The 17,930-nt window shown below is 39.3% G+C and overlaps 1 protein-coding gene across 4 annotated transcripts in view; it reads right to left on the reverse strand.

Annotated features, from left to right (window-relative positions):
- The window catches only part of SLIT2 (slit guidance ligand 2), a 363,506-nt gene that overhangs the window by 33,278 nt on the left and 312,298 nt on the right, over positions 1 to 17,930 (reverse strand). For all 4 annotated transcript variants that reach the window (XM_053577755.1, XM_053577753.1, XM_053577756.1 and 1 more), the window contains 3 exons: positions 15,892 to 16,016; positions 15,672 to 15,769; positions 14,172 to 14,311 (listed from right to left, as the gene is read on the reverse strand). In XM_053577755.1, coding sequence (XP_053433730.1) covers positions 14,172 to 14,311; positions 15,672 to 15,769; positions 15,892 to 16,016 — 363 coding nt within the window. The remainder of the gene's footprint in view (positions 1 to 14,171; positions 14,312 to 15,671; positions 15,770 to 15,891; positions 16,017 to 17,930) is intronic.

The following is a 17,930-nucleotide window of genomic DNA, read 5'->3' on the forward strand; positions in this document are numbered from 1 at the left end:
CCTAGCATTAACTCACTGTGCCTAAGTGCTTAGTTAAGATGAAAAAGGGGCTCAGTTAGTGGGCGGAAGATGTGAACAGTGACATGTCCAGTGCTATGCGTGATTTCTGGGATCCACAGGAGCTCAGGGATCTACTGTACATATAAAATTGCCTCTGTGATGGATGCGAAGCAGGAAAATTCCACGGTGCTCAGGGGGACTGGCTCTCAGAGGCAGGACTAGAAGGCCCTCCTGAAGAAGTGAGACTTGGAGGTGAGGATGAAGTGGGCAATGAGAGCCTGGCAGAGGCTCCTGCAGGAGGAATCCTGGAGTATAAGAGCCCGAGAGACAGGGATTGAGCCCAGGGGAGGAAAGCTCCAGAGGAGCCACAGAGGTTGGTTTTAATGCCTATATCTCCGATTATGGGCTGCCTCAGAAGGGTTTGAGTTGGCACATGACCAGATGACAGCTGCACTTTGAAAAGGTCATTCTGTCTCCAGGGGAGGATGGGCTGCAGAGGGGCGGATGCAAATGGACATGAGACATGGCAGCCTGGGCTCTGGTGGGGCAGGCTGGAGATATGGATGGCACAGAAAGATGTTTAAGATGCAAATTGGATCAGACTTTGTGATGGATTAGATGAGCATCAGTGAGAGAGATGGAGTTGCCTGGGGCTTCTAGGTTTCTAGTATGTCTATGCTGACATAACTTTCAATGACACACGGAACACTAGAGGAGGACCCAGCTTCCTGGCAAAATCATCAAGAGTTTTAAATACAGTAGAGCCTCCATAGTTGACCCTCTCCCTACACTGACCACCTCCTTAAGTTGGACAAAAATTTGGACCGCAAGACAGATAAGCTTAGAGGAAGAATGGGATGTGAAGAAACACAGGGAAAGTCCAGGTAGAGAGGCCAGGACAGACATTTCTCTCACAGCCTCAGAAGGAGCCAACACAGTGGATGCCTCATGTCAGACTTCCAGGCTCCAAAACTGTAAGACAGCTGAAAGTCTGTTCTTTAAGCCACAAAGTTTTTGTACTTCGCTATAGCCTCAACAAACCAGTACAGGCGGTAAATTATGAATTACTCGTAGTTTATAGTCGGGAATAAAACTTTTAACTATACCCTTCCTTCCTCCCTCCCTCCCTCTTTTCCTTCCTTCCTTCTTTCCTTCCTTCCTCCCTCTCTCCCTCTTTTCCTTCCTTCCTTCCTCCCTCCCTCCCTCTTTTCCTTCCTTCTTTCCTTCCTTCCTCCCTCCCTCCCTCTTTTCCTTCCTTCCTTCTTTCCTTCCTTCCTCCCTCCCTCCCTCTTTTCCTTCCTTCCTTCTTTCCTTCCTTCCTTCCTCCCTCTTTTCCTTCCTTCCTTCCTCCCTCCCTCCCTCTTTTCCTTCCTTCCTCCCTCCCTCCCTCTTTTCCTTCCTTCCTTCTTTCCTTCCTTCCTCCCTCCCTCTTTTCCTTCCTTCCTTCTTTCCTTCCTTCCTCCCTCTTTTCCTTCCTTCCTCCCTCTTTTCCTTCCTTCCTTCCTTCCCTCCCTCCCTCTTTTCCTTCCTTCCTCCCTCCCTCTTTTCCTTCCTTCCTTCTTTCCTTCCTTCCTTCCTCCCTCTTTTCCTTCCTTCCTTCCTCCCTTCCTCCCTCTTTTCCTTCCTTCCTCCCTCTTTTCCTTCCTTCCTTCCTTCCCTCCCTCTTTTCCTTCCTTCCTCCCTCCCTCTTTTCCTTCCTTCCTCCCTCTTTTCCTTCCTTCCTCCCTCCCTCCCTCCCTCTTTTCCTTCCTTCCTTCCTCCCTCCCTCCCTCTTTTCCTTCCTTCCTTCTTTCCTTCCTTCCTTCCTCCCTCTTTTCCTTCCTTCCTTCCTTCCTTCCCTCCCTCCCTCTTTTCCTTCCTTCCTTCTCTTTCTTCCTTTCTAAAAGTTCTTACATTTCTTTCCTCTCATTTCATTTCATGTTATCTCTTTCATCTTAAATTTTATTTTAGGACTCTGAGCTCTCCAATGGTCAGAGTCTGTAATAAATGATGCACAAAGGAGGAGCAGCCCATGGCCAGGATCTCTGTGCTTCAATGGACCTAAGGTCCAAATGGAGCGCAGCAGTGTAGTTTGGCTCTCTGTTCTCTGTGGGGCCAAGAAACCTCTGCAAGGCAACCAACCCTTGGCTTCTTTAGCTTAGGACTTGCAAGACAGACTATAAAATAATAATGAAGATTCTCCTTCTTAGTGTATTAAAGGTAGAAAAGGCAAGAGAACCAACGGCTACTATGTCTTGCAAAGGGGGATGAAAGTGACTCTGACGCCTTGTTTTATCCATTTTCAATAAATACAGGGATTACTTTTAGCTTTGAATGACAGCAGCAATTAACTAGTAAATATGTGTGCTGTCATTAAGCATAATAATCTTGAAAGTGTTTTATCCACTTAAACTATGTCAAAGCCATCAAAACTCATAACAAGTGGAAGATACCTGAGTAGCTTTACATTTTGTGCACAAACTCTCAAATTTCTTAAACATGCTTTTAAAAAAAATAATGATTGGGTGACGGTGTTTGACACACCTTTTGGGAGAGGGACATAATTATAAGAGGGACTTTACCTAACAAATGCAATCAATGTAACCAGGTTCTTTGTAACCTCAATGAATCCCCAATAATAAAAGAAAAATAAATAATAATGATCTAACTCATTGTTGGATTGTTGGAAATTTTTAACTACAGTGATCTTTTGGCAAGTGAACAAATAATGAAGATACTATATGGTTTATAGAAATTAACATATGATGTTTCCTGAAAAGAGTAAAAATAGTGCAAAAGGAAACTACTTATAACAGGATTTGTTTACATGTATTATCTGAGAATGAGGAAATGTCTTGACACAATAACTGAGAAAATGCCGTGAAGGCTATGTTAACCAGTTTGATGAAAACAGTTCAAATTGTATATAAAACCAGCACATTGTACTCCATGACTGCATTAATGTACACAGCTATGATTTCATAAAAAAAAAAAGGCAAAAAAAGCTGCTTCAGTTTAGTTTTCATAACACAGTGTTAGGAAGACATTTTTTGAGCCATATCCAGCAAATCTGGAGAAGTTACAATATGGAAAATTTAGGTGGGGGGGAAGGTCAAGATCTATTTTTCTACAAATTCTTTAAGTTTCCCTTAGTGATGGAGACACGGACAACATCTTGGCCTCAAAAATGGCATTTTTGTTTTTAATTATTGAAAACTGTATTACACAGTTCCAAAATATAATACTACTCTGGAAAAGACCTGTTCACTTTTAAAAATAAACCATGTTAATTACAGATAGTGAATCTTCGAAGAGTTACTAGGTGGACGATTAATTGCTCTCTATCTACCAAGAAATGGGGGCAACAGTGTGTCCTGTCTGTGCTTCTTTAGTCCTCAAAGCCTGTTTAGCAGAAAGGAGGTTGGTCATTTTGTTTCTAGATAAAGATGTGTAGAATTTTCCAACTCAAATCACTGTTTAAAATATTAATCTGTTTCACAATGTATGGAGGAATAGGAAAGGGTACCTGAGTAATCATAGAGTATCTTTATTTAATTTTTGTAAAATGTAGCCCTTTTAATTCAGATCATGCCTGTCTACAACAAAAGCATTTTTAGATACCAGTGTATGGTGTCTTTGGAGCTCCTAGCACCACTTCTGTTGCTACCTCCTTCTCATGTAAATAATTTCTTCTCTCTCGGAAATAGACAAACATCTCAGAGTCCACTCTGGGCATCCTCGGTGCAGGCAGGGGGTGGGGAGGGTTCTGGAGCAGACAAGGCAGGCCCTTTTATTTCCTCTTCATAAATTTTAGCAAACTAGTTTCTTTTTCTAATGTAAATGAGAAAGGACTGTTCGTTTTGATAATAATGAAGAGGAAATTTAGGACAGCCATCTGAATACCTGGACCAAAATTCTAGTGTTAAACTTAATCAGTTATGGCATTTAAGCGTACTTACCACAGGGAGGAAGTCTGATTGAATTCCTGAGAGAATCCCCAGGACACAGGTTTTTTAAAGCGTCAAACACATCAGTTTTCTAATATTTGCATTTTGTGCCCTTGCTTGGCTTAAGGAAAGTCAGAATAAATGGTGCTGACTTTGCTGTCTTTTGAGTTAGCTCGGCAAGGGAAGACACTAAAAAGAGGCAACTAACTGGATAAAATAAATGAGATTTAATTTCTTAAAAGTAAGCTACTGGAGGGCAAGGGATGCCTTTATTTATATTTTTGCATCTCTCTGTTTTCATCATATCCTTTAGCAAACTATCTGCTACTAACTAGTGAGAATACTTATTTCATTGCTTCTTGCAGTCAAATGCTTTTTAAATGTTAGTGAAGGAAATTCAGGTTGCATTAAGGATGGTGTAAGAAAGCAGACAATGAAGGAACACCGTTAGCTGATGTGTGATCTGAGACCCTGAGGTATATCCTCATAGACTGGCTTAGATGGGTAGTTTGTTGACTTCCAGATATCCCAACAATTTCTTCTGCCCAACAGTGACCATCTCAACAAGAACAGAGAGGATGAACTCCAGGATGGAGGAATCATAAGTGTTAGCATTTACGTGGCATTTTTGAGAAAGGTTAAGATGAATGGGCCTCAACGTTTCTTATTATCAATTTCATGAATTTAGTAGAGTACATGTTAATAGTGCACAAAAATACACGTTTCCCATTTGATCTTTATGTATGTGAACAGAGACATTCTCTGGCCTCTCACTGACCTTGCCATGTGGCAGACAGAATAATGAACTCTAGGAGAAAGTGGAGATAGCTGATGGCATTATGGGAGTCGTCCTAGGGCAGCTTAACTGAATTGGACCTGAAAGAAAAAGTGTATATATTTTCTCCTCTTGTTGAACGGGACCATCCCACTTTGTTACATGGCCTACTCAAGGTTATAATTTCAGGCACCATAGCACATGAACATGGGCAGATGCCTGCCTCCCTTGGGAATATTCAGTGTCCTGAAAAGTAGTAACAGCAATCACCGACTTTATTTCTATTAGTATGTAAGGGATTACTTAAGAATGGGGTGTTTCTGTTACTTATTCTTTTAAAACAGCCAACTTATCCTGAGGGTTCCTTTTAGTAATCTGATGCTTTCTTGTATTGACTATTCAAAAAAATATCCTATTGATGAGAAATAATTAACTGCCCTTCAAGATATGATCAAGGAACTATCCAGAATGCCCCTGCTTTTCTAAACTTAATTAAATCCAGTTGTTAGTATAGAAATATAAGGAACTGAACATAACAGCCTCTGAACTCTTGAAGCTACATTAGCCACCGAGAGATGACGTCTTTATGTAAATGTGTACAAAATGGGACATGTGTGACATTGGAACGTCACCATGTAGAAACCTTATCTGGTAAAGTTAACCATAACTCAAAATAGGGAGTCTCAGAACACAAACTTCATGTCTCAGATATGAAGGTATTTCAAAGAAAGGAACTCTTGTTTTCATTTTTGTTTTCTTGATGATATGAAGCGAATTGCTTGATATTGCTTATTTGACAGAGTTTGAACAGTGTTCATATTCAGAAAGAACCTTTAATTTTTTACTAATGAATTAGTAAAAGAGTTGTATTATGTTATGAAAGTTCTTTGGAGTGATAACTGTGTATTGAGAAAAATCTGACCTGATCTGAACTGGCAGTCAAGACTCACAGGCAAAGAGTTCGCCATGTAGACAAGGGTCATGTTTTATGGATTTTTGTACCACTTTCAATGCTTAGCAATGGTTTCCTGCGAGAGGTATTTTCTCAATAAATATCTTGTGATCTTGTGCATTTTCAAAAGAAAAAAACAACTTATTTCTCCAAATAAACAAGAAAAAAGGAAATGTTTTCCACTGCTTCCTCCCTGACACACTGAGTCTTCATAATATAGCCAATCTCAACAGCTACTGAACTCCAGAAAATATTTAACTCAGTTTTCAAAATACATAAACCTAAATTAGATTCAGTAAGACTTGGGTAGGCTACATTGTTGTTCTGGGCTCAATGGGCACTGCCTGTTAAGAGCAAGCAGAATCTTTGAAAGGTTTTCTGTGATTCAAATGCACTTAAGACAGCTTTGAAAGTTGAAGGGTAAATGCAAACAATATTGTTAGGCTGCCAAAGTATTCTCTGTAGTTAAAACAGACTGCAACTTAGCTTCCTTTATTTGAGGCTCACAACTGTGTTCAAAATTATATTGGTTTTGATATAAAGACCTGGCACATCTTTATAGAATTAATAACAGAAGAAGTCACTGTTATTAAGAGATTATGCAAATCTGAAAATATATACAAAACCTAAATATTCAACTCAGCTACATCCAGGAGTTCTTCAATATTCAGTATTTCTGGGGAGAGTAAAAGGGTAAAGAGAACCAAAGACTTATCCCCAAACAAAGTCTTTCCCTATGATGTGAGTGTAGAAAGTAAAATTACATAATAATGGAGACAGCATTGAAAGATATGGAAGAAAAACCTCCTTCATACATATAATTTATTGTAGGTAATTTTCTCCCCTCCTGTCTTTCCTTCCTTCCTTCCTTCCTTCCTTCCTTCCTTCCTTCCTTCCTTCCTTCCTTCCTTCCTTCTTTCTTTCACAGAGTCTCACTTGTCACCCTTGTAGAGTGCTGTAGCATCATAGCTCATGGCTTTAACTCTTGGGCTCAAGTGAGCCTCCTGCCTCAGCCTCCCGAGTAGCTAGGACTACAGGCACCCATAATGCCTGGCTAGTTTTTAAAGATGGTGTCTCACTCTTGCTCAGGCTGGCCTTGAACTCCTGGAGCTCAAACAATCCACTTGCCTCAGCCTCCCAGAGGGCTAGAGTTATAGGCATGAGCTACAACACCTGGCCTTACTTTAGGTAGTTTTCACTGAAATTTCCATAAACATTCTGTCAGTAGAAATTTCATGCAGTACATCTGAACCAAGTCACTGCAGTGATGATGGTTTCAATTAATGATGTAAAACTGAAACCGGTCACATAGGGAAGCCCTGATATTTCTGGAGTATAGACAGTTACCATTTTAAAGTGTTTTCCTACACATTCTTACATGGCTCTTCTCAAATGTCTGTGTGAAGTAGTACATATATCACAGCTCCTGCTTCAGAGGAAAATAAAAATATTAGTGGTGGTCCCACAGTTCATAAATATTAGTGTCCAGGTGAGAAACGTGGGCTTTTTCCATTACCTACACAATGTAAGCACCTGCCTTCTGTAATGGAAGGTAGCCTAGTTCTCAGGGGAATTAATTAATTAATTGTACAGGCATTCGTTGGGTTTTCTTTTTCAAATTCAGATAAAATAAACTGCTTGCCAGCACTTAAATTTTAAGCCTAAGGCTTTATTCTTTTCAAATGCACATAAGGACAAGTGCATATAGGAAGCAGATTCCACACCAGGGAGAGCAGAAGATGTTTGTTTGGCATAAACCACTAGTGGGGGTCACTGTGAGGGGAGAAAGAAACAAAGGCTGGAAGATGGCGGCATGAACGATGGGACTGGCTGCAGAAGGAAAACTCCAAGGCAGGATGCAGGCCTTGGACAGGTGGATACTGGTCTGCACCTGAGCCCCTCCGTACAGGGTGTGCACCCTTGAGTAAGTGCTTTCATCATCAAGTTACTGTCCACATTTGTATTGTTCACATAAACCACACGGTTGTTTTCTAATGAACAATATGTCAGGCTTGGTGCTCGTAGCACAGTGGTTATGGTACCAGCCACATGCACCAAGGCTGGTGGGTTCGAGCCTGGCCCCGTTCAGCTAAACAACAATGACAACAGCAAGAAAAAAATAGCCAGGCACTGTGGTGGGTGCCTTTAGTCCCAGCTACTTGGGATGCTGAGGCAAGAGAATCTCTTAAGCCCAAGAGTTGGAGGTTGCTGTGAGCTGTGACGCCACAGCACTCTACCCCGGGTGACATAGTGAGACTCTGTCTCAAAAAAATAAATAAATAAATAAAAACGAACAATATGTCAATTCTTTACAGAGATTCTTTAGATTTGAGAAAATTACTGTAGGTGTTATAAAGAAACATATTCTATTTACAATTACATAATGGATTAAAAGTTTAGGGAATGACTGTACCACATTTATAAGCAAATTCAGTCAGCAGGAAATTCTTGGAAATAAAAGACATCTTTTATAAACATTAAGTGTGAAATTTAGTCAACTCCTGAAACCACTTGGTAATTTAAAACATGATTGCAAACTGGGACCCGTGGCTCACGCCTGTAATTCCCAACACTCTGGGAGGCTGAGTTGGGTGGACTGCCTGAGCTCAGGAATTTTTGAGACCAGCCTGAGCAAGAGCAAGTGCCCATCTCTAACCTCCCCCCCAAAACAACAACAACAACAAAAAAAAAACTAGCCGTGTATCATGGAGGGCACCTATAGTCCCAGCTCCTCTGGAGACTGAGGCAAGAGAATCACTTGAGACCAAGAGTTTGAGGCTGCTGTGAGCTGTGACACCACACCACTCTATCCAGGGCAACAGAGACTCTGTCTAAAACAAAACAAAACAAAACAAAACAAAACAAAAGCACAAAACAAAACAAATAAAAACAGAATTGAACTTCCACGCTTGTGGCTGAGAGAATCTATGACGATTGAAGACACATTCCTGGGACAGAACAATCGCTGCTACGTTTCTGAGACAGACTCAGAACTTAGACATCCTGCCCCAGACCATCAACTGCTTTCAGTTCTTGTGAAAACAAAAGATGACATTTGACTAAGGAAGATATCGGGTGCATGGATTCACAGAGAATAGCATGATTATTACATTTTTATATTCCTAAAATAAAGCATTTTTTCCCACATTTTTCAACTGGATTCTATACACAGTAAGAATTGAGAAAACAGAAAATTACCCAAACAATGCAACAGGAATAAAAAATGAAGTCTATAGCAAGAGAAGACAGAAATACATGTTAATACAGTAGAACCTCTGTAAGTTGACCAGTCAGGGGACTGTAACAAACTGGTTAACCTACGAAGGTGGTTACCATAAGGACCCAGGCCCAGTGTACTGATCTGTACGTGTGGTGCAGTCTGCATCATGACAATTAGGTCATCCTAAAGAGGTGGTCAGTGTAGGAAGAGGTCACGTTGGAGATTCTACTGTATTTCCCTACTAGCCTTATAGTCTGAATGCAAATGCTTGATATCCCCCGGAACTATCCAGACGAGCACATATTATGCTCCCTTAGGACACTGTGCCTGTTCCTGGTACCTGAAGACTTTTGGTAAGCTGAATGATTACAAATCCAATATTATTCATTAAAATTCTGAATCTTTAAGATAAAATTTCATGAAGATTCCCAGACATGATAACCATTCTAATAATTCTGTGGTTCCATTTCCAGGACCCTGATGTATCTGGGAAGCCATATGGACCCTGTCGATGTCAATAATTAAATATAGTTCTTTTTATGCTTTTAAAAGGGTAGCTAGTACTCACTGCATTCTATAATACCAGTTTGAAAATGTCATTTTATAAATAAACATTTGGGGCTTTGTAATACCTGTTTCACGGAATGTTTCAATAAATGGGTACCTCTTCAAATATTTTTTATGTTTTAAGTTACGAAAGATAATGGGTTTAAGGTTATGGGAAAATTCCTACAGCCTATTTGCTGTACTGAAATGACCCATTTTTAAAAAATAAAAGCGACACATGTTTATGGTATATTTCCACAGTAAAAAGCAGATAGACAGGTAGAAAATAGAAAATACTATTCCCTTTTTAAAAGCCACCTCCTCTTTGCACTCAAAGAACTTCCCTTATGGCCTCATAAGTGTGGGCAAAGTGCGTGTCGGAGGCCACTCCACAGTGTTTGCCACAGCTAAACCCACGGCAGGCATCTGAGTGACTGATCTGACATCTGGCTTTCAGGTTTCATAGTCTGTCAACAAACTCCATTGAGAGCGTACACACAGTGACAACTATGCAGCTTTAAAAGAAAAAGGGAAACGTAAAATGAAAAGCGTAATAGACGTAAAAGGCAACTAACCTTTTTCCACCTCATTCAGATTAGCAGCTGGCAGCGACAGAGATAGGAGAGACAGAAGACGTTTGACAGTGCAGCGCAACAGCGGAGCACACACAGCCACGCGCAGCATGAACGACAGAGAAGCCAGGGTGAGAGAGCAAACGGAAGCAAGCCGACATTCCTTACCTACAGCTGGGCCAAACGCACAGACATGAGAAAATGAGGCGGAGGCGCACGCCATCGCAGCGAGGTCTGCACGGACACCGGGGCGTGCGACCACAGGAGCTATACTGCTGCAGCTGGGCACTGAGGGGCTGGGGCAGGGGCCTCGGAGATTCCGAAGACAGAGAGATAACGGGTATAAAATGAAAACTGAAAGTGTTCTGAAGATTTTCCACAAAATATAGCGTAAGAATTTACTTGCCCAATTGGTAGAGAAACTTCCATTTTACTGCATTTATGTAATCCCGTTAAGTGTCAGACTTGTATCATTTTTGCATGTGACCCCACAGGACTAGGGTTGATCGAGATAACCCTAAGTCTTGATGTAGCAGATCCCAGGTTTTTGCCATTGGGAGATATGCAAAAGCACGATTTTTTCACTTAAACACCTAAGTTAATACTAGAGCGCAATCAAAGGTGTCTATTTTTTTTAAACAGGGGTATGTATCGACAGTTTGCAATTCTGTAGGCGTTGAGCTTATACAATTTCAGGGATTCCTGGAAATTTACCTCCAAGAAATATCTTTGTTTGAGAAGGATGATATTGATTTAGACAAAAAAAGAAAATGAAAACCAATGAGCTAAAATTAAAATCCCAGAATTAATTTTTAAATCGAACAATTGTGAAGTCCTACTTTCCCCATACTTAGCATAAAGATTTTAATTTAGAATCACAGTGTTCAACGTTTCAAAAATGTATCTTGTCTAAAAATACTAGCAGTGGACAGGCATGCATTATACAACTAGATGGACAGAGGATGGGTTGAAATAGGTTGAGAAGTTTAGTTTTGAAGACTATGGAGTTGGGAGGTTACAGCAAGGTTTAGACAAAAGGAAAACAGTATTGATCTTTACAATTTATGCTGTCAATCCCTGGAGCAGGAGAAAGCAGAGACTTTTTAACTCTAATAAATCAATAATTATTTACTGTGGGTTTTTTTGTCACTCAGGGCTTAAATAAACTTTAATAAATCCCCCAATAATGGCTTATTTTGAATATCTCGAGCCAGGTTTGATAGCCTGTACATCACATCATGACTTCTCTGTCCTATTTCTCTCAGATCTCTGAAATTTTTCCATGGATACATCATATCCATTCTGAACGTTGACATAGGTGACAAATGCCCAAAACGTTCACCATAATAATTTATGAGCTTTTTCTATGAAGTCGTATTTGTTCCTTTTAAAAAGAGTTTACTTTCTCATCAAACACCTTTGGGATACAGAGTATGACTAGAATGATTTTTAAACAATGACAACGTTATTAGATCCTTTGAACATAGCAGGGCTTTTATTCCCAGATCTAATGCTCATTAATCAGACTCTGAACTTAAATTTAAAATAACAAAATCACATTCTAAGAAAAGTTCTCCCTAACTGCAGCCTTGGATGAAGCAGGGTATTAAGTTCTAGAGACCCATTTATATATCTTGATAATTAAAAGCCCCTTCTGTGCCACTGATTTCAAGCTCTGCGGATGGTTGTTGGAATTTTGTCATTGAGCTCATTTCACATATGCACAGAAATACTAGTTAAGAGATGAGTTATTAATTTGCCCTATTTAGATAGCTTTTCTAGTGCCAAACTGTGATCCTCTCCATTACGATGGTAATGCCTTTATGCTTTAAATGCCACACGTTTTTCTATTGAGTTTAGTGTTTCTGTCAATTCTTTGTTTAAATTAAGGCAAAGTGACATTTGCAATAGTTACAAGTAAAAAGATTAAAAAGAGTCTCAGTTCTTGTGGAGAGACAAATGGCTCCTGACAGTCATAGCTGGTTCCCACATGATGGCTTTTATAGATGTCAGATTTTGGCTAAAAATGGTTTGCTAAGTTTGGGGTGTTCATTATATGTTTTAAGAGAGCTCTGACATAGTTGGGGAAGTGAGGCTTCCTAACGATTCTCAGAGGAAATTTCTCTGAATTGAGCTGATCACCTAGTATAGGAGAAAACGTGTGTTCACGAGGAGCTGGTGGAGGAAGGGAGCTGGGGAAATGACGGGGTAGCAGGTCAGACCGAGACTCGGAGGAAAGGGATAAGAACACAAACGGCAGGAATAAAGCCAAAGCAAGGGGACCCTCCAAACCAACTCAGGAGAGCCTACCACCTTGTACTTGTATAAATTATCATTAAAAAGGCATTTAAGAGCCTGAGTACAGCCACGCTGCCAAGCCTAGGTTTTTTAACCGAAGGAGGATAAAATTCCTGATTTCAATGCTGAAGAAGGCACCGGTTCATCAAAGTGGGTTTGAAATGCGGGGGTCCAATTAGTCTGGTGGAGTCAGAGAGGGTCAGTTTAAAGAGGTCCCTGAAATTAACTTAGTTCCTAAGCTCTTTCCCTAGTGATCAGAGCAATGATGGAAAAATAGAACTATCCTATCCTAAGAAGGTTCTCGGTCACATGTTAGTCTGAACACCGAGCTGCTTGTGCAACACTAACTGTCCAGCCAATAAAGTGCAGAATCTGCAGGGAGCTCCAGTGGCTCTGGAATCTGGGGCCAGCAGGTCATGGCAACTATCTGAGGTGTGACATGGTAATTTTGGCGTGGAAGTCAACGCCACATGACCCCTGAACTCTTTCCAGCCACGTTAGAGTAGGTGCATGTTGCAGTTACTTGTGGTCCTTTGTTAAGGCGAATATCAAAGAATGCTCAAAATCCACCCACTCAGCTGTCTAAAGCCGCTGTATTTGTGACTAGAACATTTGGTGCTGGGGCACAATCTAATTTCTACTAGAAATTTAGTATGATATTACCTTACATGCCATCAGATACCTTACTGGTATTAAAAAAAAATAAAAACAACCAACTAACAAAACAAACAAAAAACGCAGAAAAAAACCAGACCATGGAAAAGGCAGATTCGAGGCACTCAAACAGATCTGGGTCACCAAAACAGAACCCCACTATTCAATCCAGCATTTTCCCATTGACAGAAGCACTTAGTAAAAGGCAAAGCGTGGGCATTCCATAGAAGCTTAAATTGCAAAGATTTTCCAACAAATCCCTAGGAAAATTTAATTAGACAGATGTGCGTTCATCTTTTCTATTTAGAGAGGCTGACTGTAATCACCTATGTAGTTGTCCCACCCTCTGATATTCTTAAATATGTATTAAATTACATAGAAATAGACATAATTAGTGATATGCACACAGAAAAATAAAAATGGTAACTCTGAATAGAGTGACAGAAATTACTTCATTTTTTTTCTTACAAATAAAACATGTAACATTCTCATTTTCTCTAACTTTAAGTGATCTATTAAGGATACAAGAGTACTATGAATTTTCTTTTCATAGCCACAAAAAAAAAAAACAAACAATCAAACAGATGTTCCAACAACAAAGACAAGTCAGAGACTTCATGTCAACTTTACAGAAAATTGGTTTGAATGGGGAGAGTAGTTTAGCAATTTAGATAGTATTATAATATCACCTAGAGAGAAAAAAAAATCAGGAAAAGGTGATGGTTTCATCAAACTCTTTCATAAAATAGCCTCACTATCTTCCTGCATGAGTTTTACTTTGAAGGACATGAGTTACTAGAGGCAAAAATGTGCTAGAGAAGAAATAATTATAGATAATGAGTAATCCCAAACAATTATGTTTTGGCTATGTAAAGAAACACTTCCCTTCACTGCTACCCTCTTTTCATATGTGTTGGTGGGTTTGTTTGCACAGAGAAAATGGTTTGCACTAAGGCTATTGAATTGTGGTGCTGAAAGCATCACGCACATAGTATCTCTTTCTGCTGGAAAGCATAATTTTATGACAGATACATGTATTGGAATTGAGCTTGCTGGGTCTTTTATTTGCATATGTGTTTATGTCCTTCTGTTATTTCCATTACATCTAATTTTCAGAACACCTACCAGTTATCAAATAATAAAATGGTTGACTTAACATATATAACACAGGGCCAATGGTGCTTTCAAACAGATACACTGAAGGCACAATATTTCCTATTCTTCATACCTGTATACTCAGGTGGGCAAAGGCATGTGTAGTTATTAATTCCATCAACACAGGTAGAATTATTTTCACAGTCATTATCTTCACAATCATCAACATTGATTTCACAATTTTCTCCTTCAAACCCATCAGCACAAACACACCTGAATACAAGGGAAGAAAATGCAAAAAACAATATTTTTTTGCTGCATATGAAAGCTACATTGTCTAAATATTGAAAAAAAAGCATAAATATACTCATGAACTGTAGAGCTTTTAACTATAAGAAATGGGTATTTAAAATGCTTTTAAATGACATTTTGTAAATAAGCATTAGTTTAAGGCAATAATCCACCAAATTGGATTCAAAGAAAATCTATTCTGGTCCCCAAACAATAAACGGTTTCACAGTGTTAAAAATCAATTAACTGTATGTATTTGTAGGTCAAAACACAAGCAAAATTTTACTCCATAGCTATAGAATCTGGATTTGTGCTCTAATAAAATAACTCAGGCTTCCTTGCTCATGAATGAGGAGGAACTGGCTGTGGGTTTTTTAAAAAAATCATTAACAGGGTGGCACCTGTGGCTCAAAGGAGTAGGGCACCGGCTCCATATGCCAGAGGTGGTGGGTTCAAACCCAGCCCCAGCCAAAACTGCAAAAAAAAAAAAAAAAGAAAGAAAGAAAGAAATCATAACATCTACTACTCTAGCTATAATGTCCTGATGTTTTGAAACAACAATAAATCTGAAAACAAAATTTCATCTTCATTGAAATGACAAAATGTGAATGTTCTCTTTAAGTCTCCATAAATGCATTCCCCCCCCCCCCGGCATAAAACATTGTATTTTTCATCTTGAGTCTATATCAGAATTATTGAGTAAAGTCTAAATGCATAAGAGATAATTTCATCGCAGAATGCAGAAGTGAAGTGTATTTCTCCTAAAGAAGTGAGATTTCTAACAAGCTTGAATAGTAGATTAGCCTTCTTCTGTGAAATTATTAGTGTCATTTAATACAGAACTCCACTTCATAATTCATGAAGTACATCTGAAGCAATTCTACCATATGATTGAATAATTCCAGACTAAGACTGCTCACAGCATATCTGTCTACTTACATTGTGTCTTGGAAATAAAACATTAATTTCCTGTTTCCGTGGGATCTACATCTTATTACACACTACTAAGGCAATAAGCAAAACAAAAGATGAATGAATGATTTCCAGTTGACAATATTAATTAGTAGAGCTAATTCTTTGTCTTTTCCTAAACTGACTTGATTAATCATAATGTGTATATGGGCAAGTTGAGAATTTTTTTTTTATAGTATCCCAAGCTGAGACTGGGTGGTGTCTCCATATATTTCTAATAATTGTAATATTCCTTAGAGGGAGTAATACTTACTGTCCTTACTCTGAAAGTCTTTTAAAGTAACGTTCTTTGATTTGAAAAGGAAAATGCATGTTTGCTTATTCTTGCTCCAATACTGCAGACACAGAAGCTCACAGACTAATTACCTACCAGAATCCTTCTTTTTCTCCTTCTTTTAAGTGGCAAGTTCCTCCGTGTTTACATGGGTTACTGATACATGCATGAATTGGGACATCACAGTCTTGTCCCTGTGAAGAAATTGGCAATTAAAGTTGAATATCAATCACGGGGGAAATGTAGTAGAGGAACAAAGGCACGCCAAGGAAAGCTGTATTTTCAAATCATAGCTCCTGTGACAGCTTCTACGTACCTTAAAACCATAAGGACAGGTGCACCGATAAAAGTCAACCGGATCACTGTTACAGGTGCCATCATTTTTACATGGATTTGAGAGGCAGGGATTACATTTAGCTAGAATATTGACATCCACAGGGCCTACAAATTAATTGATAAAAATGAGAAAGGATTCCTATTTTTAGTTCCATTAAAATTATTCCTATGCCTTGATTGTAACAGTACATTTTGAATAAAAATTATCATCTGCCACATATTCATACATCTTTCTCTTCCATGACAAAACCAGAAATTTCATATTTTATGTTCGAGGATTTCTCAATGGGATCTACTGTCAGATCCTCTGAAGTCAGAGTTAGACTCAAGGTTGGTAGCTCATGTGGTTAGATCTGCTGTGAAGAGTGCCATTGTCACATGGTGAGTTCCCTCATGGGCTGACTAGATTTTATGGTCATGTTCCATGGCCATGTCCTGCACGTGGACCTCAGCCAGCTTTACGGAAATGTGTGCATCAGTCCCTGAGATGACCACACACACAAGGGTGTGGTGGGGGTGGGCCAGTTTTATGAATAAGTGGAAAATCACCATTGCAATTAAAAACACAATGGAATGCACCTGGCTCAACACTGTTAGCTCGGTATCGTTTCATACAGGAGATAGAGAACTGTCATGTGTATACATATGGAAGTAAACCAAAAGTGCATTCTCCATGACAATCTTCCCCATATCCTTTTGATTCAGTTTATGTGTTGGTTTGTTAGCACAACACACAAATGTTCTGTATCTTCCCCTCAGAAAACAAAACACCACTGAGATAATATCTACTTCCAATCTCATGTCTTGGGACACACCTTTAAAGATTTTCATGATCCACAAAAGGTCTGGATAAAATGCAGATTTAGCTACGGTCATTCCCTTTGGTGGCTTATATTTGTTGGACGAATGGCTAACAGTGTGGCAACTGTACTGTCCTTGATAAAATTATGTCCCATTGATGCTACTTTTTGGCTTTGGGAGAGGTCACTCGACTGCCTTTTGACAACTGTGTCTGATAAGAACAATGGCAGGAGAGGAACTGCCATTTACACTAAGAAGACAAGTGTTTTAAAATATAAACATTCATCATATTTCTCCTATCACCAATCTCTCTGTAGCTCTTTATCCCCACTGAAACAAGCAATGATAATTCCCATTGCAGGTTTCGTCAATTCTAGCAAAGTTATCTGGACATTTGTGTGGCAGCCACCCCTCCCCACTCCTCCAACATCGCTGCTATAACTTTCTAAGGTACCTTCACCCAAAGAGTTGTATGACTTCCGCTCACATAAATTACATTTCATCAAATTATTCTATGGATTAGAGCTCACAGGTGAGAGCTGTTGGTCAACAAGGGGGTCACAGGGCTTTCCCATATCTTCTCATTCCCCTTACCCTGGGAAATACTTGTACATATTCAAATAATGGTTTTGTATTAAAATCCAAAGAATGGTGTTCTGTATTTTTCAGTCTTTCTTTTGACCCTGCCCTTGAAATATGTCTATGTCTGCATTCAAATTCTTTTGACTTTTTTAACTATTTGGGAGTAAGTCACAGTTCTGGGGATAACGGGAATAGGAGATGATTGCTTCTCATGACACCTCAGTTATTAGGGGAGAACGTGCCAGAGCCAACACCCCTTTGGCTTTTCCTTGGTAAAGGAACAATTCCAGCTGGGAAATTTCTGGGCTTCACTCTGATATGAGCTTCACAGAAATTTAATTTCTTACTCTCATCCTCAGTCTATTTATCAATTAAGTGCCTAAAAAACAAAAGCTATTAAGCTAATACTTAAGAAATGAATGATAGCAGTTAGGTAAAGTAATTAGTTCAACTGATGTAATACCTCACCTCACAACAAATGGTTTGGGTTCGCTAAAGTTATCTTGCTTAGAGTTCAGCAACAGAAAAGGAAATGTCTCATGTATAGGGAGTGGATATCATAGCTCAGGTAGAAGAAAGGAAACTCTAACTCAGAAGAAAGGTGTAGGATGAAGTGGCCAAAAAATGTACACCAGC

Source organism: Nycticebus coucang, chromosome 23, assembly GCF_027406575.1.
Source record: "Nycticebus coucang isolate mNycCou1 chromosome 23, mNycCou1.pri, whole genome shotgun sequence".
NCBI lineage: Eukaryota > Metazoa > Chordata > Mammalia > Primates > Lorisidae > Nycticebus > Nycticebus coucang.